This window comes from Megalobrama amblycephala, linkage group LG14 (assembly GCF_018812025.1).
Source record: "Megalobrama amblycephala isolate DHTTF-2021 linkage group LG14, ASM1881202v1, whole genome shotgun sequence".
Classification (NCBI taxonomy): domain Eukaryota; kingdom Metazoa; phylum Chordata; class Actinopteri; order Cypriniformes; family Xenocyprididae; genus Megalobrama; species Megalobrama amblycephala.
This window is the reverse complement of record NC_063057.1, coordinates 49,846,413-49,872,651: the sequence shown is the minus strand read 5'-3', so window position 1 is coordinate 49,872,651 and position 26,239 is coordinate 49,846,413. Positions and strand designations below refer to the sequence as shown.

The 26,239-nt window shown below is 37.7% G+C and overlaps 1 protein-coding gene across 1 annotated transcript; it reads left to right on the top strand.

The window, feature by feature from the left end:
* Positions 1–239: 239 nt before the first annotated feature.
* slco1e1 (solute carrier organic anion transporter family, member 1E1) lies at positions 240–24,804 on the top strand. Its single transcript, XM_048156209.1, is given in 17 exon segments — positions 240–685; positions 861–939; positions 2,198–2,306; positions 2,418–2,559; positions 5,470–5,602; positions 5,717–5,844; positions 8,574–8,720; positions 10,176–10,274; positions 17,518–17,748; positions 17,984–18,148; positions 19,265–19,460; positions 22,283–22,448; positions 22,601–22,732; positions 22,734–22,786; positions 23,888–23,952; positions 24,101–24,218; positions 24,337–24,804. Coding segments are annotated over 15 exon segments (2,109 nt in total). The 5' UTR covers positions 240–685; positions 861–939; positions 2,198–2,201; the 3' UTR covers positions 24,566–24,804.
* The last annotated feature ends 1,435 nt before the right edge of the window (positions 24,805–26,239 follow it).

The following is a 26,239-nucleotide window of genomic DNA, read 5'->3' as shown; positions in this document are numbered from 1 at the left end:
TGCATACACACAGTACACACAGTACACACAGTACACACAGTACACACAGTACACACACACACACACACACACACACACACACACACACACACACACACACACACACACACACACACACACACACACACACACACAAAGATGATAGATTAGACAGACAGACAGATTAGATAGATAGATAGATAGATAGATAGATAGATAGATAGATAGATAGATAGATAGATAGATAGATAGATAGATAGATAGATAGATAGATAGATAGATAGATAGATAGATAGATAGATAGATAGAACCTGATATTATAAATTACGAGTTTTTCTTGGAGCAAAACCACTCTCTTTTAGCAGCATGTGTTGTGCTGTTGATGTCTCACATTGTTGGAATGAGTTGATGAGCTGGCACGTTGTTGGAATAGAAATGTGTTGAGCTTTTGTGTGGATGAGCTTTGAGAATAAACCACAGGCTTATGCAGAGACCCAGAAAAACATCTTCTCTCCAAGAGGGAGGATATTCCCTGTGCCCATGTCAGGTACAGCACACTTTGACACATGATTTGTTTCTCTTGGTCCCTTTGTTTTCTCAGAACCCCCTAACTCTAATTTTCTCTGCCTTAGATGAATGGCTGGTTGAAGGGTTTCTGACTGTGAGGGGAGAATTAAACCGAACTAATTCTGAGAGGATTATCTGAGTAAGTCATGAAAACACAGTAAAAAGCTTTCTCTGTTTCACGAGGTTGGCTTTACTTTGTTTCTTTTTTATTCTTATATGTTTCTTCTTATTCTTCTTCTTCTTCTTCTTCTTCTTATTATTATTATTTCATTAAGATGCTTTTGCATTTGTCTTCCCCTTCAACAATTCTTGAGATGGGGCAATAGAACAGAAGCTAGTGTTTGCCTACTGAAAAGATTGGAACATTTCAGTCTTTCTAAAAGTTTACATAAGGTGAGTTATGATTTTTAAAATTCTTTGTTTGAATGAAATTTTACTGGCCATTTCACTTGGATTTGACTTGAAGTTTCTAGTTATTGAGGGATTCATTTTATGTATGTGGTTGTATGTATGTATGTGTGTGTGTAAGTATATGTATTTATTTATTTGAATCTTATTTTATGTTCAGATTAATGTGCAACTAATTTAGGACATTAGGTGAAGGCCGGTAAATAATTCCTCCTAATCTGAACTCCCTACACATTTCTTTCTTAAAACAAGCCTTATATTGTTTACTGTGTTAGCTAGCAATGCACCAATGTATCGGTCAATCATCAGGCCAAAAATTAGTGTCATGCTGGTTGTGTATAAATACGAGAACAAGACAAAGAAGATCAGATTACAGGTTATTTTAATCCAACACCGATAGGCAGGTACACAACTCTCACATAAAGACGAGATCCAACAAACACAGAACAGAACAGGAAGATTATATAAGGGAGCTAATGAGGGAGAACGTAATCAGGGAAAACAGAAACAGGATAGTTAACTAATGTGGATAGTTAACTAATCAGGATACACATGAGGGCAAATGAACAGAACAAGACAGGACAGAACTAAATGCAAATATAACAAAAGTCCATAGTGTGACAATTAGACATTGGTCGATTATTTTAAAGAGCAGAACCAATTATGCCCAAAAGGGGGCAGGGGAAAAAAAGCATCAATAATAGAGTAACAAACTCATGCTAAATAAAATGTATTTAAAAATGAATTTTTAAAATTAATATTATTTAATTTGTTTTATTGAATGAATGAATAAATGAATGAGGCATTTATATAGCTCTTTCATATGTACTACTGTACACCCAAAGCGCTTTAAAATTGCATCAGGGGTCTCTAATTACACATTTATGCTAAATAAATGTATAAAACAATGTAATTCATTTTCAGTGTTTTAAAAAGCAAAAGTTATGTTGTTTGATATTGGCACAGTAATCAGTATTGCCACATAAAATTAGCGCATTTCTAATAGAAACCAGAAACGTCTTGAAGGTTACAGAGCACTGAATCATATGTTGTGCAAAATACACAGAAATAAGCATTTATAAATCAATGGTTAAACTAAGAGAGATAAGGAAGTTACTACAATAGCATGAATTTAAACTCAATTAATAAATTATCTGAACTGCAGAAAAGTCAGAATACAATCTGATGATGTAAAGCTTGACTGAAAATACAAAAATGTAATTGTTTGATAATATCATGACAGCAAAATGTCTGAGCCTACTGCAGAGGACAATGGAAAGCCGATCAGCCAACAAGACCTTTGCATTCCAGAAAAAGAGGCCCCAAAAGACTCCTGCTGCTCCAGTCTAAAGGTACCTGTACTTTTCTGAGTGTACTTTATTTTTGTCTTAATGTGATTAAAGATCATTCAATTACTGTGTACAGTGTTTTTCACTAGGATAATTGGTTCTCTTTTCTTCAAGATTTTCATTGTGGCCCTCTCCTTCGCCTACTTCTCCAAAACTCTGTGTGGGACCTACATGAAAAGCACCATCACTCAGATTGAGAGGAGATTTGACCTTTCCAGCTCTGCCGTGGGCCTCATTGATGGAAGTTTTGAAATGGGTTTGTATAAGGATCCCACAATGGCTCAACAAAAATGGCCTTTTAATAGCAAAAATCGTTATCAGTGTAAAAGGTAAATAAATAAAAATAAAATACTGACATTTTAAGGCTACTTAAGGATTTAAGTATTTTAACATTTTATTTTGGAATGTTGTAAAACACTCCTGGAAGTTGCATTGCATTCAGGCAATCTGATTAGAGCTTTTTTCATATTGTGCCAGTGCCAGTTTTTGTCCAAAATACCAACATAGGCTCATTGGAAAATCATGACTCTACTTACATTTTTGCAAAGTTCAAAACTCTACTTTAGCTACAGTCAACTCTGGAATTATTTGCACCCTTGTTAAATATGGTCAAAGGGTGATTTAAAAATATATGATACATGAACAGTTTTTATCCAAAAGCTGTTACCCCTGAAAAAACATTGCTCAACTACAACACATTCTTGATTCAAGAGCATGCATTTCATGACAATAACATCTGTGCACTTTATATTTATATCTATCACCTATGTGCAATAGCATAAGCACTTTGTTTACGTATACTTTGGAAGTTTATAATTTCGTTGTATGCTTTTTTACAATAACAATAAAAGAAGAATTGAATTGAATATGTACATTGTTTATCCTTTTGATCTTTCATGAAAAAAATACTATCATTGAAGTAAAACAATAGAAAGTGGAGGGAATCTCATTATGAAATAAATGTTTTTCTCTAGTTCACTTTGGCCACAATTATTAACCCCACAATTATTGCAACAATAACAAGAGATCAGAGACCATTCCTTCACAAAGAATCTCTCCAGATCCTTCAGATTCCCAGGTCCATGTTGGTGCTTCTTCTCTTCAGTTCACCCCACACATTATCTATAGGTTTCAGGTCAGGGAACTGGGACAACCATGGCAGTTTATTTTGTTCTCAGTTACACAAGGTCCCTTTTGAAGTTCCAGTCGTGTCTGACAACTGAATATGCTGGAGTTTGTTTTTGGATGAGCGAGGAGGATTTTTCTTGAAACCTTCCCAAACAACTTGTGGTGATGTACTGTAGGTGCTGTTAGATTTTTTTTTTTTTTTGACTTTCTGTGATCCTTGGAGAGTCTTTGGCCACTTAAACTCTCCTCCTCACCATGCATTAGGATGATATAAACACATGTTCTCACCCAGGCAGATTTGTAACATCTTTAGTTGATTGGAACTTCTTAATTATTGCCCTGATGGTGGAAATGGGGATTTTCAATCTTTAGCTATTTTCTTACAGCCACTTTCTATTTTGTGAGACTCAACTTTTTTTTTTTTTTTTTTTTTTTTTTTTTTTTTTGCTGCACATCAGAACTATATTCTTTGGCTTTACTCATTGTGATGAATGATTATGGAAATTTGGCCTTTGTGTCTCTTTATTTATACTCCTGTGGAACAGGAAGTCATGGCTGGATAATTTTATGGTCCTAGTCACCCTTAAAAAAACAAAACAAACAAACAAACAAACAAAAAAAAAAACAGAAATATGAATGGGAATATACTATAGATATTGTACTCATAAGAATTTCTAGGGGTGCCAATAATTGTGGCCAACATGCATTGGAGAAAAACATTTATTTCATAATGTGAGTTTCAATTGTTTTACTTAGATGAAAGGTTAGAATTATTATTATTTTTTTTTTAATAAAAGATCAAAAGGATAAACAATGCAGGTTTATTTTCACAGTTGCTTTTGCTCATATTTACCAATAATTCTGGAGCTGAATGTACATACAATTCACAGCAGTTTCCAGCTGAAATGAACACTAGTGGCAGTATAACACTAATAACTTTTATTAATTTTCACACAAATAATGATTTACAGGGCAGATTATTGATTAATAAAGACTTATTTTCATGTGGTTTCCACAATACTACTGCATGTTATGAGCTCAGAACACTTTTACCATAGTGCATGATTTGTAAAGTAATATAAGTAATACATTTGCATTACATAACCATAGGTATAGCTTTTCTGATGTTGTAAACTTGCTCCATAGCTCACCTGGTACAGCATTGCACTTCATGATAAAAGAGCTGAAAGACTTGTAAAAGCAGCTTTATGAATCTTTTGTTTCGAATCAGTGGTTTGGAGCACCAAAGTCACGTGATTTCAGTAAATGAGCCTTCGTTAAACCATAAGTGTTTTGAAATTTAAATGGTTTGATACGCGCTCCGAACCACTGATTTGAAACAAAAGATTCGTAAAGCTTCTAAGCTTCATGAAGCAGTGTTTTGAAATTGGCCATCACTAGATATTGTTGAATAGTCTTTATTTTGTTTTTTGCTGCACAAAAAGTATTCTCGTCACTTCATAACATTAAGGTTGAACCACTGTAGTCACATGAACTGTTTTAAATATAACTTTCGTACCTTTCTGGGCATTTGAAAGTGTAAATTAACTTGCTGTCAATGCAGGCCTCACTGAGCCATCGGATTTTATCAAACATATCTTGATTTTTGTTCCGAAGATGAACGAAGGTCTTACGGGTGTAGAACGACATGAGGTCGTATGTTGTTTTCAAACACTTTTTAGTACCATTAACCAGACATTTCTTTTCCAAACTGCCATGATACATGTAACAACCAATGTAATAAAACATTGTCAGTTTTATGTTAATGTTTCAGATAAAACTGAACATGCTTTAAGCATCACTAACTGCACATTTCACTTTAAAACTGTCACAAAATGAGCAAGTAGCAACATAGTATCATTTTGCAGTAATGTTGCCACAGTCACTTTTTTTCAATGAGCCTGGGTTGCAAAATACAATGAACAGTGAACAGACCATGGGTTGTCCATTTCATGTTAAAATAAATAAACATGCTGACCAGTTTGATGTATTTTCATTTTCTTGATCGACTGGTTGTTCTCTGAATGCATTTCTGCAGGCAACCTGCTCTTTCTGGCAGTGGTTAGTCATTTTGGGGCGAGACTGCACAGGCCACGGCTCATAGGAATGGGTTGTTTCCTCATGGCCATTGGCTCAGCTCTCACTGGACTGCCACATTTTTTCATGGGGCGGTACATGCATTCATAAATACTTATTATTTCTACACACATTTGGCTTAGTTTATCATTTCTTTTAAAGTAGCTCATGTTTCTTGCTCTCTCTCGCTGTTTGATATACTCCTACAGGTACAAGTATGACACTGTAATACAAGGCTCTTTTAACAAGACTGTCAGTATTGCTCCTTGTCAGTATCCCATGGTTCCAAACGATTACTCAAATGCACACATCAAGCCTTCTAATAACACTGGAACAGGTAACTGCTTTACATTTAAAATACCCCATAGCCTGATAGACTTTAGGCCCTGATACAGTACTTGTACTACAGTACAAAATCGAAGAATGAACTGGAGTGATGTCATTTCAAACATAAAATGAAGTTAGTTTGTATGAAACTTTCCAGAAAAGTCTGTTCCACTGTTCCCAACTAATTTTCAGGAGAAGTTCCTAGAGGCAGGTTGATTTGTTGCTAAAAGTTGCTAAACGATGCATGTTAAGTTAAACTTGAAATTGAATATATATATATTCATCATTGTTAAATAAAGAAAAAAAATATATCAGATAAAATTAGTTGAAATGAATAGAGACTATTGGTTGTGGACACATAGTGCAACCTGGAAGAAACAAGGAAGCTGACTGGCTATTGAAACTGCATGTCACATAGAACCATGTGTGTTTGTGTGATTATCAATCAGTGTGCAGAGGGATCTCTGTTTGCAATGTGGATGTGCTTCTACTACCCAAGTTGGTGTTGATACTGATTATAAAACCAAAGGAGAAAGATTGCTAAACCATGCATGGATGTAGCCATTGAGTTTGGAGTAAACCATAAGTTTTAGCTGAGTTTGTTCAAGGTTAGCTGGGAAAAGCCACAATGTGTTCATCAACTTTGAGACGTTACTGGTAGGATAAAAACTCTCTTCTTTAGTGACTACAGACTTGAAAGAACAATTGTGTATGTCTCACAAGTTGTTTGTTAATGCTAGCGGTGTAGCATATATACACTATATTGCCAAAAGTTTTGGGACGCCTGCCTTTACATGCACATGAACTTTAATGACATCCCATTCTTAATCCGTAGAGTTTAATATGGAGTTCGCCCACCGTTTGCAGCTATAACAGCTTCAACTCTTCTGGGAAGGCTTTCCAAAAGGTTTAGGAGTGTGTTTATGGGAATTTTTCTTGAATTCTACTTGAAGTGCATTTGTGAGGTCAGGCAGTGATGTTGGCAAGAAGGCCTGGCTCACATCTAATTCATCCCAAAGGTGTTCTATCTGTTTGAGGTCAGGACTCTGTGCTCTCACTCATCCATGTCTTTATGGACCTTGCTTTGTGCACTGGTGCGCAGTCATGTTGGAACAGGAAGGGGCCATCCCCAAACTGTTCCCCCAAAGTTGGGAGCATGAAATTGTCCAAAATGTCTTTGTATGCTGAAGCATTAAGAGTTCCTTTCACTGGAACTAAGGGGCCAAGCAACCCCACACCATAATCCCCCCTCCACCAAACTTTACACTTGGCACAATGCAGTCAGGCAAGTACCGTTCTCCTGGCAATCGCCAAACCCAGACTCATCCATTGGATTGCCAGACAGAGAAGCATGATTGGTCACTCCAGAGAACATGTCTCCACTGCTCTAGAGTCCAGTGTCGGTGTGCTTTAAACCACTGAAAAAAAGTTGGCGACTTCTGTGCACTGTGCACCTCAGCATGTGCTGACCCCACTCTGTGATTTTACGTGGCTTACCACTTTGTGGCTGAGTTGCTGTTGTTCCCAATTGCTTCCACTTTGCTATGATACCACTAACAGTTGACCGTGGAATATTTAGTAGTGAGGAAATTCCACGAATGGACTTATTGCACAGGTGGCAACCTATCACAGTACCATACTTGAATTCACTGAGCTCCTGAGAGCGATTCATATATATATATATATATTGTGTTTCTCTGTATAGGTTATTAAGCTAAGCATCTGAACTAAGCATCTAAATTAAGCACTGAAAATAAGCAAATGAAGATCAAGTTGTTGCTGAAAGATTTTCAATGAATTGCTTCGACAATAAAGAATCAGATGTTTTGAGTTTCTAGAATACACAATTGCTATGCAAACAGAGTTGTATGTTGGTGGGGTAGTCTGAAGAGTTGCCAAATCTAGCAACAGAATTGCCAAGTTGGCATCACTGATCCGCTCCTGCGTTTCCTGAAAGCATCGTTAGTCAGCTATGGTCGTAAGTCCCATTGAACTCTATTTGGTAACGACGGAACTTGCAAACATAGTTCGCTTTGGGAAACGCACCCCTGGCTGGTTAACACCTTTGGTCAGTAGCGATTATGTACATGGCAGATGTGTTCTGGGACTACGCCGTCTTTGACGTGGAAATCTTCTCTGGTTAATTTCTTCTATTCAGTCTGTTGAAGTCTGACACAAAGTCTACTTTGAATTGAAAATGACACTCACTATGTTTTTTCATGTTTAATTTTGTAAAACTGCTTGATTTCACGTTATCTATTGTGTAAAGTGCTATATAAATAACTGTGACATGACTTGAGTGCCAAATGAGATCACACAAACATCCACATCGCTATGATTAGATGGTTTCTTAACTGCTGTTTTCTCACTGCTGACATTTTTGATGTGAATTTATTATGTTATTAAGAGGAAAGCATGCAGCACATATTTACATATTTATCTAATATGTATCTAATATTTATATGGAACTGTAATACGGTCAAGACGCTTTACATTTCCTGAAAAATTAACACCTTAGAATGTTCATCAACCAATCATAATCAAGCATTCAACAGCCCTGTAATATAAAGAAAGAAGAACCTGTATTAGGATTTGAACAAGTGTTAAATGTCGGTGCATAGCTCAACATATAGTTTTCTTTTAAAAATCTATTAAAATAGAGTTGACCGAGATTATCACAAATACATACAGAAAGTTCTAAGTACTTTATGGACATGATTTCTACCATTTTAACCTTAGGTTGCGTGAAGGACCCTGGATCTAGTATGTGGATCTATGTGTTCTTGGGTAATGCGCTCAGGGGAATCGGAGAGACTCCAGTCACACCACTCGGCATATCTTATATCGATGACTTTGCAAAAGCAGAAAACTCAGCATTTTACATTTGTAAGTAAAATTTGAATATTTTTTTCACTAGATGTCAGAAACTCTATTGTGTTACAACATAGAAGTATAATTTACATTAGCACAACAAAAAATGAAATCTGGATTATGTTATCCACCTACATTTTATAGCTCTCTCTGAATGTCTTCTATTATGTTTCTGAGTTGAGTTTGTAAATCCTTGTGAAAAATAACTGTGCCTAACTGTATTGAATGCGCACTTGTAGTGTACTTCAAATATTTAAATATATTAAATTAAAAACTGTACTTGCAGATAATATAATGTAAGAAAAGGACACTTGTGTATATAAAGTATATAAAGTGAATATAAAGAGAGTCATTTTATTAACATGTTAAATGCACTTAAATGCACTTGAACTAGTTTTTTTCAAGTATTTTTCAATATTACATTTAAAGTTACATTAAAATGTACAAATGTGTAATTACAAATACATTTAAATACATGACATGCAAGTTTCAATAAAAATTACATTACAGTATAGTTTTCCATGAATGCTTGTCAGTACACTTTAACCATATTTCAAAGTCAAAATAAGGATTATGAAATTACGTGTATAGTTCAGCTAACTGCATTTATTACAGATTTAAAGGTGCCCTATGTAAGTTTTTGACTGAACAAAAGCATAAAAATACCACAATATGTTTGCAGATATTTATTAAACATGCTCAGTTCACATATTCGTTTCTCTGAAAACCATTGCTACAAGCCAGTTATTTTACTTTGAAATTTGTGTTCCGTGTCGGAATTTCTGTTTGTGTTTCGGTCTGTACAAGACTGCACGTTGCCAGTTTACCCAATAGTATTTTGCCACCCTGGTTGCCAGTTGGCGGAAAACACATGCAGTGAATTGCAGCCGTGGAAACCAGCGAACAAACTGGGTCAGAGATCACAGATTCTACCCGACCTAAAAAGCCTCAGCATACATTTAAAAATCTCTATGAACAGGAGCATATTAAAACATGATATCAACTCATCATAAATCAGTAAATCAACTAATTATCTAATAGTGTGTTAGTCTCCTCCCCTTCCAATGTCAGTTGAGCTCGCTCCTGTTGTGTGTCTTCAAACTGGCAACCCACTAGTGCATCGAGTCTGAGGAGGAGGGGGCGGGGCAAAAAATATTTTGAATTTGGACTGCAGTAAGCATTTCAACCACTAGCGATCATTCTTACATAGAGCACCTTTAAACTATAAAACATTTTAATTTAATTGCAATTAACCTGCAATTAAGTGTCCAAAAACATTACATTAGGTTCGCACTTATGTATATTCTGCTAAAGTACATTATTATTTTTAAGTATTCTTTAGTATTCTAAAGTGTATTTTGTTTGAAGAACTCGTTCTAAGTATTCTTAAGTGTACTACTTTTTCAATAAATAAATAATAAAAAAATTTACTTGAGAAATGTTTAATTAAAAACTTGTTTTGATGTTTAGCATGTCTTCAGACCATTATGCTGCTGGGTCCCATGTTTGGATTCCTACTGGGCTCCATGTGTGCCAGACTGTATGTGGATATTGGATTTGTCAATATTGGTAAGCATTCAGTTTAATTAGTTTCACCAGTACTGTGTGTATTCATGTGAATTTTCAGTTGTATTTTTATTTTTTTCTCATTCAAACATTGATGTGCTTCTAGGGTCTGATTGTTTGCACAGTGGCACGATCATTAAAAAAAAAGTTTATAGTTTATACATGTTCTGTACCCTGTTTCACAGTATTTGTCTGGGTTAATTTTGTTTTGTGGCTGCCATCTGGTGGTCATTTTGGGAAGCTGCAGGCAGTAGATAGCAGGAAGTGAGCAGCTAGACACATGGCCTGGTGTATGTTGCTCAGTCAGTGTGCCTTTTTGGATAATCCTCATCAATCCTTGCATTTGGAAGTTTAAAAGAGCAATAGCTGTAAGTTTTCTTTATCTACTTGCTTTGGGTGACACAGAAGAATATTTTTGACATTAACTTTAAGTAATTGGCCACAATTTTGTAATTAAGCATGTGACATCTTATTTTATACTTTTCACTGAAAATTGTAAATATTCTTGGATATATAGAAAGAATCTACTTTAATATACAAATGTGCTGAATATTAACAGCATTTCTGTAATCTGTATATTATCATTTGTGTTACTTGAAGCTATGTTTAGTCATATGTCTAATTGGAAATTGTATTTCTTTCTTTTTAGTTTCACTCTGATCCGCAATAGAGTTGTGACATCAAGATATAATAAATGCTGGAATTTCAACTTACATTACTTGACTCTGTAAGGGATGGAGTTTAAACTTCTTGCTGTCAAACTTTGCAAAGATTATACATGAAGGGAGGACAGTACAGTGAAAAGCTATTAAGAAGCTATGGAAAAGCAAGCATCAAGATAAGGAAGGAGGATAAATCCAGCAGTTCTGGGAAAGCTTCATCAGTCAGTTCTAAGTGCATCTCTTCAAGATATTCGGCTGATGCAGCGGCAAGAGCGGTGCTGAAATGGCACGAGCATATGCGACATTTGCAGAGAGAGAGCTGGCCATGAAAAAAGAAAAGGCAAGATTAGAAAGCCACATTGGAGTCTACACTGGAAGCATTACAAGCAGAAAAGGAGGCGGCAACTGTGCAGGCTGAGGCCGAAATTCTAGAAACTGCAGCAGAGGTGGGTGAATATCACAACAATTCCAAAAGCAGTTCAGACATACCTGTAACTGTTCAAGAGCGAACAAATGAGTATGTTGAGGATCAAAGTAAATGGGTTTCCATAGACCTTCCCTAGAAGTTCATCACAAAGCAACTCAAATCTGTCGTCAGGAACACATGATGTCACTCAGGTGAATCATTCACGCAACAATGACACCACTTCACACATTGTAGCTGATGAACAACTAAAGAGGAAAGAAGTCTCAAAACCAGCTGAATCACAAATTCCCCAAATTCAAAGTGTCTAGTTGCCAAACACCCACATCATTAAGCGATCTCCCTTCAAGAGTGAACCACCTACACCTCATTCGATCAGTGTTCCTCGTCAGCATTTCTTCGTACATACGCTGCCATACAATCCTACCCAAGCAGCCAGCATGACAGACTTTGCTAAATATCTTACACAAAGGGAACTTGTTACTACCAGACTCACAAGGTTCAATGATTGTCCCGAAAATTATAGAGCATGGCAATCTTCTTTAATTAATGTCACTGAAGGACTGGATCTGACAGTAGGTGAGGAACTGGACCTCTTAGCACAGTGGCTTGACAAAGTAAGCTCGACAACTTTACTCACATATCCAACAAAGACAATTTCAAGTTAAGAGATCTTGGAGATCTTCTCTTGGAGTTACAGTCTGCCAAAGAGGATGGTTACTTACCAGGGTTAACCTACCTAGACACTCTCCATGGTATCAACCCAATTGCAGATAAATTGCTGCATAATCTGCAGGAGAAGTGGGTTTCCATTGGATCAAGGTACAAAGATGAATACAACGTATCCTTTCCTCCATTTTTCTTCTTCACACAATTTGTTTGTTGCCAAGCCAGGACACGAAATGACCCCAGCTTCAAGCTGTCTACCAGCAACACCACGACTCCCAGGTATGAGAAGCCCTCACTTGCGGTATCAAAAGGTTTCTTATCTGCACACAAGACAGTCACAACCACTTCACTGAAGTCTCGAACTGAGAAAGGGGAAAAAATAAATGATCAAACAAAAACCTGTCTTATCTATAACAATCCCTTGTAAAGTGCAGAGGATTCAGAGCGAATGCCCATGGAGGAATGTAGAACCTCAGATCTCAAGGAAAATAATGTATGTTTTAGATGTTGTGCATCAAACTCTCACTTAGCAAGAGACTGCAGAACGCCACTGCAATGCAGAGAATGTGAAGGTGAACGCCACTCCACAGCTATACATCCGGGTCTGGCTCCTTGGACCTCAAACACTGCAGAACATGAGCGCACAGAACAAGAAATTGAAAAGGAAGAGAACCTCTTTGACTCAGCTGCTGCAATTTCCCAGTGCACAGAGATATTGTGGTACAAACCAGCCAGCTTGTTCTTGTTTGAAAATATGCTTGGTGAAAGTGTATAAGAAAGGACAAGCAGAACACACAGTTAACATGTATGCAATCCTTGACGACTAAAGTAATTGCTCCTTGGCTTGTTTAGAATTCTTTGACTTGTTTGATGTTCAAAGCAGCCCGCATCCTTACTCACTCAGAACCTGTGCAGGTGTCATGGAGATGGTGGCCAGGAAAGCGCATGGATTCCAGATAGAAGCATCTAGTGGAGGTGTGAGCATCGATCTTCCTCCACTTATAGAACGCAATGAAATCCTTGACAATATGTCAGAAATACCAACCCCAGAGGTAGCAGCGTGTCATCCCCATTTGAAAACTTGTAAGATTAATTCTAAAACTAGATTCAAATGCCCAAATCCTGCTTTTGTTGGGAAGAGATCTCATCAGGGTGCATAAGGTCAGGCAGCAAATCAACAGTCCTCACAATTCCCCCTTCGCCCAAAGACTTGATCTAGGCTGGGTCATGATCGGCGAAGTCTGCCTCTGTAATGCTCATAAGCTGATTGTAAACAGCTTTAGGACGAATGTGTTAGAAAATGGCAGACCTTCCTTCCTTACTCCTTGTGCAAGTCACATTTCTTTGAAAGAAAGGGCAAAGCATGGCGGGAAGTCCAACCAACATAATCCAGACCCAGTTACAAAGGTCAATAAGACATCAAAATGACATTGGTCGCACAGTGTTTGAGAGAACTAAAGACGACAACAAATGCACTGTCTCCTTTGAAGAGCAAGCCTTCTTAATGATCATGGAGAGGGACTTTTACAAAGACGAGACAAACTTCTGGGCCGTTCCTCTACCCTTTAAATCACTCCGACCACTCCTCCATAACAATCGAGATCAAGCACTCTCACGGCTTCTCTCCTTGAAGTGCACTCTAGACAAAAGACCAGAGATTAGAGAAAACTTTCAAGAATTCATGGGGAAGATGTTTGAGAACAAGCATGTTGAATTAGCTCCTCCACTTAAAGAGAATGAAGAATCCTGGTATCTACCAACCTTTGGAGTCTATCACCCATGAAAACCAGACCAGATAAGGGTAGTCTTTGATTCCAGCACACAGTACCATGCTATCTCTTTGAACAGCATCCTTCTCACAGGACCCAACATGAACAATTCCTTCCTTGGAGTGTTGTTACGCTTCCGTAAAGAACTGATAGCTGTGACTGCTAACATTCAGCAAATGATCTATTGCTTCGTGGTACAGCATAATATCAGAAAGTACAAGAACCAGAAAGGTTCTTGTGGCACAGAGACAATATGACATATCAAAAGAAATCACGGAATACCAGATGTGTGTTCATGTCTTTGGAAACAGCTCTTCCCCTGCCATTGCAATCTATGGTCTGAGATGTGCTACACAGGAAGGTGAACATGAACGTGTCAGACACTCGCCAATTTGTTGAGAGGCATTTTTACGTGGATGATGGTCTGATATCTCTGCCAAATGAAGAGGATGCTATCAGTCTGCTGACGCGTACCCAGAAAGCTCTTGCACAGTCAAACATAAAACTCCACAAAATAGCTTCAAATTCAACCACAGTGATGAAAGCCTTTTCTGCAGAGGATCTAGCCAAAGGCATAAAAGTACTGGATCTTACCAAAGAAACTATTCCAAACCAAAGGAGTCTTGGACTATGGAGATTTGTCTGTCGTTAATAGCCTTTACGACCCACCTGGTTTAGTGACACCAGTGACTATAAAAGGAAGAGCTTTACTGTGAGAAATATCTCATGACACAAGTGACTGGGACATATCACTCCCTAAGGTCAAACAAGAGGAATGGGAAGTATGGAAAAATTCCATACAAGATTTTAGGGCTGCACGATTAATCGCATGCTATTCTCACGCGCATTTCGTCAGTAAAGCCGGTTCCCTGATTACCGCTAAATCGCCATCACCTGCTTTCAAATGAAGCGGCATTTAATAGACGGAGCCGTAGGTCACTGAAAAGCCACGCAATATTGCGTTCATATCGCAGATGAATCGCCTGCGATAATGAACGCGATATTGCGTGGCTTGTCCGTGAACTACGGCTCCGTCTATTAAAAGGCGCTCCGTTTAAAAACAGGTGATGGCGATTTAGCGGTAATCAGGGAACCGGCTTTACTGACGAAATGCGCGTGAGAATAGCATGCGATTAATCGTGCAGCCCTACAAGATTTGGAAAATCTCCATATATCACATACATACGTCCCACTCTCACTTTCCAGTTCAAAGTACAGTGAGCTGTGTCTATTCTCAGACACATCCAACATAGCTATTGCTGCAGTGACCTATCTTTGAGTGTTTACTAAAGAGAGATTAAGTCATGTAGGATTCATTTTGGGCAAGGCTAAACTGGCCCCTCATCTACAGTCCACCATTCCACTCCTTGAATTGTGCACAGCAGTATTAGCTGTATAAATGGCAGAAATAATACTTGTGGAAATTGATTTAGAACCAGATGCAGTCAGGTTCTACTGCGACAGTAAGGTAGTTCTGGGCTACATATTGGCACCTATGCAAAAAGGCCAGAACTCCTGAAGAGCTCTTAGCAGCCAAGCTTGGTATCCTCAAATCTGCGCAAAAAGAAACATACAGCGATGAATTCAGCACCTTTTTGCAACAGAAGAACATCTCAAGAAGCAGTGTACTTCTGAAGCTCCATATTGTACCGCTGTGTAACTTGTCGAAAACTAATGGGTAGATTTGCACAGCAGAAAATTGCGAGTCTTCCACCAGAGCGTCTTGTCATGTCTCCTCATTTCACCTATGTGGGTTTGGAAGTATTCAGCCCATGGACTATTCTGACCCGACGCACTAGAGGAGGTGCAGCAAACAGTAAACATTGGGCAATCCTTTTTACGTGCATGAGCACTAGAGCAGTTCAATTGGAAGTGATAGAGTCCATAGATACATCCAGCTGTATCAATGCATTACGTCGCTTCTTTGCCATAAGGGGACCAGCAAAACAGCTTAGATCCGATTGTGGAACAAATTTCATCAGACCATGCAAAGAACGGTTTCACAACAGATCACACTGTCCAGAAGTATCTAAGTGAACAAAGCTGTTCGTGGCAATTTAGCCCCCCACATGGGTGGTGCATGGGAAAGAATGATGGGGATCACACGCAGAATCCTTGACAGTATGTTGCTGCAAAATAAATCAATCCAGCTTATTCATTAAGTTCTGTGTACTTTGATGGCAGAAGTGTCGGCAATAATCAATGCCAGACCACTGGTTCCAGTCTCCTCTGATCCAGAGATGCCATTGTTACTAACCCCTAACATTCTACTCACCCAAAAGATTGGGTTTCCCCTTAGAGTTCCTACCTGCAACTTTTCAGATAAAGATCTTTATGGAAGCCAATGGAGAAAAGTACAGACCCTTGCAAATCAGTTCTTGACCCGCTGGAAGCAAGAGTATCAACCCATCTGGCAACAAAGATGCAAATGGACTGAATCACACACCAATCTTAAAGTTAAAGATATTGTTCTCTTGAAAGACATTACCCTTTCTCGTAATGATTGGCCTATGGCAATGATCACCAATACCTTCCCAAGCACTGATGGACATATAAGAAAAGTAGAGGTTAAGACGACTTCTCATGGTATGACCAAAAGGTTTTACAGGCCAATGTCACGGGTCATTTTGCTTCTTTCTAAAAAGGACTGAAATGTAATTAGTTATAGTGATGTCTCATGACATCAGACGGGGAGTGTTCTGTACCCTGTTTCATGGTGAATCTATGTTTAGTCATATGTCTAATTGGAAATTTCTTTCTTTTTAGTTTCACTCTGATCCGTAATAGAGTTGTAACATCAAGATATAATAAATGCTGGAATTTCAACTTAGATTTCTTGACTCCGTAATGGATGGAGTTTAACTTGCTGTCAAGATTATACATGAAGCCATTCAGGAAATTATTGTATTTTTAATATGAAGTTTGAGTATATAGAATGAAGGTCTGAAAAATGAAACTTGAATACTTGAATATATGGAATGAAACTTGAATATATGGAATATGAATGGAATCTTACCAGTAAAATGATGGAATGCTATTGCTTGTATGAACAGCACATTTGTATATTTACCTGTAAAGTAGTTCTGGTAATTTTATGGCAATTTATTGGGATTACTGTGTGAAATCTCGGCAACGACAGGATGTAGACTCCAAACTGTTTGTGTTGTTTGGAATATGACCAGCTGACCAACAAATTTTTCTAGTTCAGTAAAGTATTGAAAAATTTCAGGGAATGCAATTTTAAATACAGTTCAGAAAGCTATTGCACTTGAGAACAAGTATGTGTGTGTGTGTGTGTGTGTGTGTGTGTGTACATATACATGATTGCAATCCTCATCCATCAAAACTTTACTAGCAAGAAGCTGGTTTGCTTTATCCACTCGGGAAACATAGTTTTCATATCATCTAGCCATACAGTTGTAACGTTTCGACATTCCGTTCAGGAACAGCGCGATGCAGGAGGGCTCGTGCTCTTCAGTTACAATGACAGAATATGTTTTAAGCGAAACAGACTCTGGAATGAATAATTATCTCTAACATCTCTGATATAATCAGCGTGGACTTTAAGATCATCTAACTGCATGACGTAAATTACATTATGATGCATTTTCACATGCTTCCATAATTTTTTTTTTCGCGTTAAGGATTTTTAATTAATTGCATGCATTAACGGGTTAACGTTGACAGCCCTAATATATAAAAATTTTTTTTTTCTCCTGCAGACAGTGTGACCATTACTCCACAAGATGCACGTTGGGTGGGCGCTTGGTGGCTGGGTTTCTTTGTGTCATCTGCCATCTTAGTACTTGCTGGTGTTCCTTTCTGGTTCCTGCCCAGGTCTTTAACCAAACAAGGAGAGGAAGGGAAGGAAAATTCTAACGTGGATCAGAGAAACAAGGAGCAACCTGACCTCCCTACCACACATTCAATTAAACTGTCTGACATTGCAAAAGGCAACTTCCTTCCACCATTTAAACAAATGCAGTATTGTTTGAACTATTTTTTCCCTATTCCTATTCTTTTTCTCTTTAAAACTAACCAATTAATGTTAAAAGCAGTACTTCACCAGAAGTCACTCCAATTTGTAAGACAAGTACCTTTGAAACAGATCTAAGTTAATCTAATGTCTATGCAAATATTTAGTAAAACCTCACTTCATTCTGTGTATTCTGTTTTGTAAATGTTAAGGATTCTTGCCTTCCCTGAAAAGACTACTGTGCACTCCTGCATACTTCCTGTTGCTGTGTGGGATTGTTTTGAAGTTCAACTCTTTCATCGGACTGCTCACCTTCAAAGCCAAATACATGGAGCAACAGTTTGGCCAATCTGCGTCAAGAGCTAACTTCCTTATTGGTAAGAAATCTTTCATGTAATGCTTTCTAACACCAGCCTAGTAAATGTCAGGCCGTTGATTGTTTCATTCAATGTCTGCTGCCAGTTGCGGTTATCAACAACCCCTACAATTTTAGGATTTGTATTTCAATGTAAAATTTTAGATTTATATTTAAAATTTAGATTTTTATTCAATTATATATAATACAAATAACTTTTTTTAAGCAGATAAACCAAATTAAAGTGGCAAATCTAACATTTTTTTCCATTTTATGTAACATGCAACAATTATTTTACATGCTTACAAACTTTTACTGTTATTCAAGTTTATTTTATGTTCGGAATATTATGTACGGTATATCTTTTTTTTATTTAATCTGTTGTAAAATAAGTACACTTTAGCATATATTTATAATGGGAAAAATACTTAAAAATAATATACTTGGGTGTGAACTGAATGTAATATTTTTGAACACACAATTATATGTTAACTGCAAATAAATTAAAATTTATTATATATTTAATTTATATTAAATGCAATAAGCTGAACTTTAGAGTGGTTTTTGGCCCACTTAAGTAGGATTTAATTACATCTGCAAATGTCATAAGTACTTCTGTTGACTTTGAAATATGGTTAAAGTATACTGTCAAATGTACTGACAAGCACTTATGGTAAACTAAAATATACTTTATTGCCTTTTCTTATGAAACTTGTATGTCGTGTTTTAAATATATTTGTAATTACCCAATTGTAATGAAAACTTGCTATTTAATACATTTCAAATATATTAACTTTAAATGTACGCTAATATTGACTAACACTACAGTAAAAACAAAATATATTAAAAAGTACTGTACATGTGCTTTAGTATGTTAGTCTCAGAATTAGTGTACTTCTTTAAAGCATGACAAAAGACTATTAGAACATGATTTAGTGTGTATTTTGAAGTAAAACTTTTAATTATTTTATCGACTTCCTATATTTTTTGTTGTTGACGTCAAATTCAATTACAGTATTTTGTTGCAAATTCATCTGTCACACCGAACCCAAGAAACCCAACCATATAGCATAACCCACACAGAGAAGCATGTCAGGCTTGAAGTTAATTGAAACTAAAGACCTGTCATGTCCCGCAGGTGTCCTGATCCTGCCTGTGGTTGCTGTGGGAATATTCTTGGGCGGTTTGTTAATGAAAAGATACAAGTTGAGCGTTGTGGCAGGGGCTCAGCTCTCCTTCATCACCTCCTTCTCGGCCTTCCTTCTCCTCCTCCTCCAATTTGGCACAAAGTGTGAGAATTTGCCTGTGGCAGGGCTCACTGTGTCCTACAATGGGTAAAATGATTGTATACTTCTGTAAGTTTGTGGTTCTCTAAATGTGGGGTATATTGTAAAGGGGTGCAGAGGAATGATCTAGTTCTCAAATCTTATTCTCTTCCTCACGTTCAAATCTGCCGTTTGGCAGTAGTTGAAAACCAATGAGGTTCTTCTGCAGTTTCTTCTCATCATTGCACAGAGACACCAGACTTAGAAATGAACAGAACAGAAGGTTTAAATACACAGGCACGATGGGGCTAAAAGTGACACAGGTGGACACTTACCAGCATCAGTTGCATTGCTTCACTGCCATTTACAAAGCCTCTCATGTGGCCTCATGGGATAGTAAAGCGTCCATTGTATTTTCACTTCAGAATCTTGCCGGAAGTAGTAGGTCACTCTTTTATGAGTACTGTGAATTCGGACATACTTATTTACACATACTGTTTTCCTACTATATAGTAGGGAAGTATGTGATTTCGATTGTAGCCAGTGGGTTGAGAATGTCTCAGGTTGGCATTGTAATCATGGTTCCCTGAGAATAGGCAAGGGCAATAGGCAAAGGTACACAGCGTCTCGTTCCCTGTTCTCAAGGAACCATGGTTACATGTGTAACCTGAGACATTCCCTTTCAAAAGGGAACTTGTGCTGCGTCCCCTAGGGGTCGCTATGGGAAACGGAATACCCACGCTGCCATGCTGAAGGGATGAATGCCTTATTGGCTAAGCTAAGTCAAAGACTCAAAGAGTCTTCATCCTTAGGCACACCAGTGACAACCATAGGCAGGAGCTTCTCAAGAACAGAGGCCTCAAGGAAGACTCTAATGGAGGAAGCCTAGCTACGTTCATACTCAGGCCAGCTTTCAAAAAGGCTCACAGAGAGCCTAGAATACACAACTTCCAAAAGCAGCCCTGGAGAAAAGAGGCCTCAACAAGAGGCCTTACAAGACTCTATCCCAAGGGAGGTAGTGGGTTGAGTCCAGCTGGCCCACGAAGCTCCGCAGAGTGGAGGCCTAAATCATACCTCCCAGATTGAGAGTGGGCCTAACACACTCAAACTGAGGTAAGCAGCCAAGAAGGCTCAAAGAGAGACTGACGACTTAGCAAATAATAGACTTAGCAATAAAAACCGAGCTCTAGGAGCGGAGGCCTCATCATAACGACTCTCTTATCGAGAGGAGGCCTTAACAATGTTCCACACTCAGGATATCCCACGAAGAGGGTCACAGAGACCCTGCGACCCCGCAAATGCTAACCTGGTGGAGCTCTAGAGAGCAGAGGCCTTGATAAAACAACTTTTTCAAACGAGAGGAGGCCTGACGGCACTCACATAAGCCAAGGAGGCTCACAAAAAGCCAGACAACTTAGCCAAAAAATAACCAAGCTCTAGGAATGGAGGCCTTAGCATAACGACTCTCCTATTGAGAGGAGGACTAACCACGTTGCACACTCAGGATATCATGCGGGGAGGCTCACAGAGACCCTTCAACTCAAAACTGATATCTTAGCGGAGCTCAGAAAGCGGAGGCCTCAATAATAAATCTCTCAAACAAGAGGAGGCCTGACAAAGCTCATATTAGCCAAGGAGGCTGCCAGATCAGATGATGAGAGAGATAACGCAGCATCATCTGGCAGCTTGCTCTCATCAACCGTGTATGAATGAGAAATAATTGTACCTCTTTGAATTCATCTGCGAGCTCCACCTGCAAGCCCCACTGCTTCAGTCTCCTACTCGCCTTAGCTACAGGTCGTGAACCTCAAGCCACAGATGGCTGGCCCAATTCACTCAAAAAAAGGGCCAGACGAGAAAATGCATAGAATATGCAAGCTGGTATCCTGAAGACAAGAAAGAGGATGACATAATTCCCAGGTGCCCTTTTATACTCAAGTCACTGTTGTGAGATGGCTGCCACCTGCCAATAGGCTCGTTTTAAATGTACCTCACCTGAAATGTAGGCGAGAGTAGGCACTGTAGTGAGGGGAGGAGTGAAAAAAGTGCAGGCAAGATGGACAGTTCTCCCTTCTCGTACTGGATCAGACACCTACAAGATCAAAGGTGGATGTCAAGATTCGCACTCATGCGCTGTGTTGCTGATAAACTGTATGTAATTTAAGTTCTGTTGGTTTTATATGAAAATAAATATAATGAATAAGACACCCAAAGTACTTATTTATTTCCATTCGAAAGACGTGTTTATCAATAATTTTTACTTTAATACAGAAATGTTTTTATAAAGGCTGTTTTTTATAAATATGACAACAATCGCATAACCCATAGAGAAGATCAGACTGTCAGAGAATATTCACACAAAATTTATTATCATAAAAACATGATATCAGAGTTTTAAAATCAAACATTTTAAAAGAGAACAATGTGTCACGGCTGTTTAAACCAGTGAGCATTAAGCTGTGTCATCAGCAAGTCATTTCCCATCGTGCTTTTGATCACCGTAGTCGGTGGAGAACAACTGTGCCTGACTGCAGAATCCGACAAGGCCACCTTTCCATCACAAGACTTTTTTGATACACTTCGGCATGACATCGGTCCACACTCAGACACATTTCTAACCAGCATGCATCTCACAGTGATCACCGGTGAGCGGATTTGAGCAGATTTTGCTAATCTCAAACAAACCTTATTTAAAGTTCATTATCGTGTTTAGGCTACGCTTCAGTCACCTGGCATGTCAGTGGCATTCCCCACAGCGACCCCTAGGGGATGCAGCGCAAATTCCCTTTCAAAAGGGAACCACAGTAATAAGTGAACATTAGCTCTCAGCCAGAATATAGCCACTGTTTTTCAAACTGGAAACAATCACCAATCTCAGAATTCCTCCTCAGGACTCCTGATACATCTTATGATGAGCGCTCACTCATGTCTCAGTGTAATCAGGATTGTTCCTGCTCTACGTCTGAATGGGATCCTGTGTGCTCTGAAAGTGGCATTACATATGTGTCGCCCTGTTTGGCAGGATGCACTGCCTCCACTGGACAAGGCAAAAACACGGTATCTCTAGTATAATTGGATCTATCTAAAACTTTTTTCTAAAACTCCTTTCTAAATCCAAGGCACCCGAGGCAAGCCTTCTTTTACATACTATAATTTCAACAAATATGGTATTTGTTTTTTTTCTTCTCATTTACATTTGATTATTACAGGTTTTCCACAACTGCAGCTGTGTCTTAACCCCTTCACCAGTAGAGGGCAGCAGATCTGTGTCTCTGGGCCAGTGTCCCCGTGGGCCAGCATGTACCCGGAGTTTCACCTCCTATATGGCTGTATCTGTCCTCAAGCTCCTTCATTAACTCTCTGGGCACTACTCCTGGATACATGATCACTATACGGTCAGTTACCACCAGGATAGAATTTAGTTATTGATCTTGGGTGAGGCAAGAATGTGGCATTGAGTTTTGCTCAGGCAAGCACTCACATATTCTTCAAAAATAGTATTACAGTTTTTTCTCGATACTTAGGTCACTTTTTCAAATCTCTTCACACAGTGAGCACAACAGCAGTTTATGTGGGTTAAATTGTGGATCATTTATCTTTGCTTTGGCACTAAATGACTGCTTCTTTCAATTTACATGAATTGTTTTCTCACTTGGAAAGACACAAACACCACCAAACTCTATGTACCTACAGAAGAATTTACACATACTTACATACTCTTTTCAAATCAGTTAAACTTAAGTTCAAACATAACCTAACATTATACAAAAATGAATAAGACCGCAATTTGCTATATTTCTACAGTAAAACCATATTGAAATATATTCCAAATCTAAAAACTTAAATCCTATCCTATCTGATGTAGCTGAATGCTTACAAAGGTGTTAGTCTGTTGGTTGACAACCTTTGCCAGTGTTCTGGAAGAATGACTTGATTTGAGACATGTATGAAGTGTTTTGGTAGTTTTAGTGCATTTTGAATGTGAAATTAACTGCTGTGCCTTCATGAATGTTGGTAAGGAGCACTGTGTGAAGAGTTTTGAAAAAGTGACCTAAGTATTGATAAATGTGTCCTAGCAATTGTAAAAAAAATAATAATGATATTAAACTTATTAAATATAATAAATACATATAGTATTTAATCTTAATTGTGTGTGGTTCAGGTATACCCTTCAATAGTAAGATTGCAATACCAGTAATTTTTGACTTTGTGGGGAGTGGACATTTGTTTTCTCCCCATGAGAAAAAAAAAATCTTAGAAATCATGCAAAATTGTGTCTTTTGTTTTGAAAATATAACTGCTGAAAGTTTTCTGTGATGGTTTAGGTTTTGGGTTAGGGGATAGAATATACAGTTTTACAATATAAAAAGCATTATGTTATTGAAAGTCCCCATAAAACATGGAAACCCATCGTGTGTGTATGTGAAGTTATAGAAATAAATTATATATACAGTATATGTATGTTATGTATTTACTGTATATAACATGTGTTTTAGATGCATTACACCTGAGCTGAAGTCACTGGCATTGGGTATTCAAACACTTGTGATGCGAACTCTAGGTACAATAAATATTCAGATTATTCAGTGTTACTTTTATCTACTAAGACGAGAAAGCATAAAACATTGATAAGCTATTCAATATTGTGCTGTATTTTACATTTTACGCATATTATGTGTAAACCGCATTGATGTGTAATTTTTCTGGAGGTGGTATTCCTGCTCCAGTGTATTTTGGAGCTCTCATTGACTCAACGTGTTTAAAATGGGGAATGAAGAGTTGCGGGGGGCGAGGAGCCTGTCGTATGTACGACTCAAATATGTACAGGTGTGTATGCGTGTTTGTAATTATTATGCCATTGTCTTTATTAGTATAAAACAGTGGAATCTGATGCTTATAACCTATTGGATGTCTGTGCAAAAAAACATTGGTGTCCTGTTTTCAGAGTGATCTTCTTGAGCCTGACCACATGTTTAAGTGGATGTTCCTACTTCTTCATCATTGCTGTCATCGTGCTGCTGCGGAAGCAGTTTAGTAAAGAAGAGATCAAAGCATTACAGCAAACAGCCAGCAAGAAAAATGAAATTGAACTTCAGGCCCCAGAGAAGCGCCACCCTGATGGATCCAAAACTGATACCAGGGAAAAAACTGAAACGACCAATGCTGAAGGCTAGCGATGAACACCACAATATCATTATGTAACTCTTTCAGGGAATTTAGGAGACGTTGCTGAGACAGTAATGGGTGGAGAAATAATAAATTCAGTGACCAGGACCACAGGCGTAAGGAAAACAATGTCAGCCACAACACTTTTATGCTCTACTACTGTACTAGTTTTATGATCCAGTACTAGTCTGTTTCATGATTCAGAGTTTGTGTATCTATTTGAAAAAAATAAATCTCCATTCTTTGATATGTGCCTCTGTACTTTATTTTACATTATTTATCTCTCTGCAGACATCCTCTTATCTCTAACTCACGAAGAGAAGCATCCCTTGAAACCACACAATCATATTAAAGGACAACAAAAGAAATGAAATAAGTACAATAAAATATAAAAACATAAAATGACGAATAATAATAAAATTACAAATAAATAATTAAATGATAAATCAAATGACAACTACATAAATGACTAATGATTATAAAATTACATCATATATAAAAAAAGAGTAAATAAGACAACACAGGTGCTCTCTTAAAGTCACAAACACAGGTTGCTATTGAAAATCTTCAGATCCTTCAAAGTTAAAAGTGGCAACAAATGTAATTGTTGAAATAATAACTGATTTCAAGTAGTTTCCTTAAACATTCTGCCTATCTGCCATTGGTTGGAAAACAAGTTGCCCTGCCCTGAATTATGTCATTGGCCATTGTTGCCCAGCTACTCAAACAAATAGCAATGCTTTAAACATTATGACAGACTGGTAGATTAAAAATTTTAAAAGGCAAGTCAACCTATTAATTTAAATTCACATAAGAAAGATAAAAAGCTGATTTGTTTGTTTTAATAAAAATCAAAAATCCCTCCACACTTCTTCCACAGCTTTTATATTTAGGGCCAGAGCACCGATGGTGTGAGACCCTATTGTAATTGCTCAGTAAATTATTATTCTTCTCTTATATGAATCACATTTTTGAGGGCCTAAACATGCTCACAAACTCATGAAACTTTGCATACGTGTCAGAAGTGGTGAAAATTTACGTCTGAAAAAATTTACGTCTGAGCACCACCTTTTGGCAACAGGTAATGGCATGCTTTACACTGTAATTCACTCCCTGAAACACATTTAACCCATTTGTGCCCAAATTTTTCTGAATGGTTTCATGCATATAGTCCTGTTAATAGTGTCCTATGTGAACATGTTCTGCATTTATTTTCCCCAGGTTTTTTTTTTTTTTTTCTTAAAAAATGTGTTTGAATGTGCAGCAACTATAGATGCCGGTGGGCAAATATGTTGTATGCACCCCTCAATGTAAAATTTGAATAGGAGGAGAACATTTAATCATCTAACTCAAAATAACTGCTTTCAACAGATCAATCAAAGTTGAAGAACATTCGATGCAAACACAAAAAAGTTGCATCTAGCTTATAATCTCTTGAATATGAAAACGCACCATTAGCAAAATATCTTCATGGAACATGATCTTTACTTAATATCCTAATGATTTTTGGCATTAAAAAAAAAAAAACAATAATTTTGACCCATACAATGTATTGTTGGCTATTGCTACAAATATACCCGTGCGACTTGGGTTTGTGGTCCAGGGTCACATATAGATGTAATTTTTTTCTAATGAACAATGTAATTTAACTTTTTGATTCACAATGCTCTGTTGGAGCAACT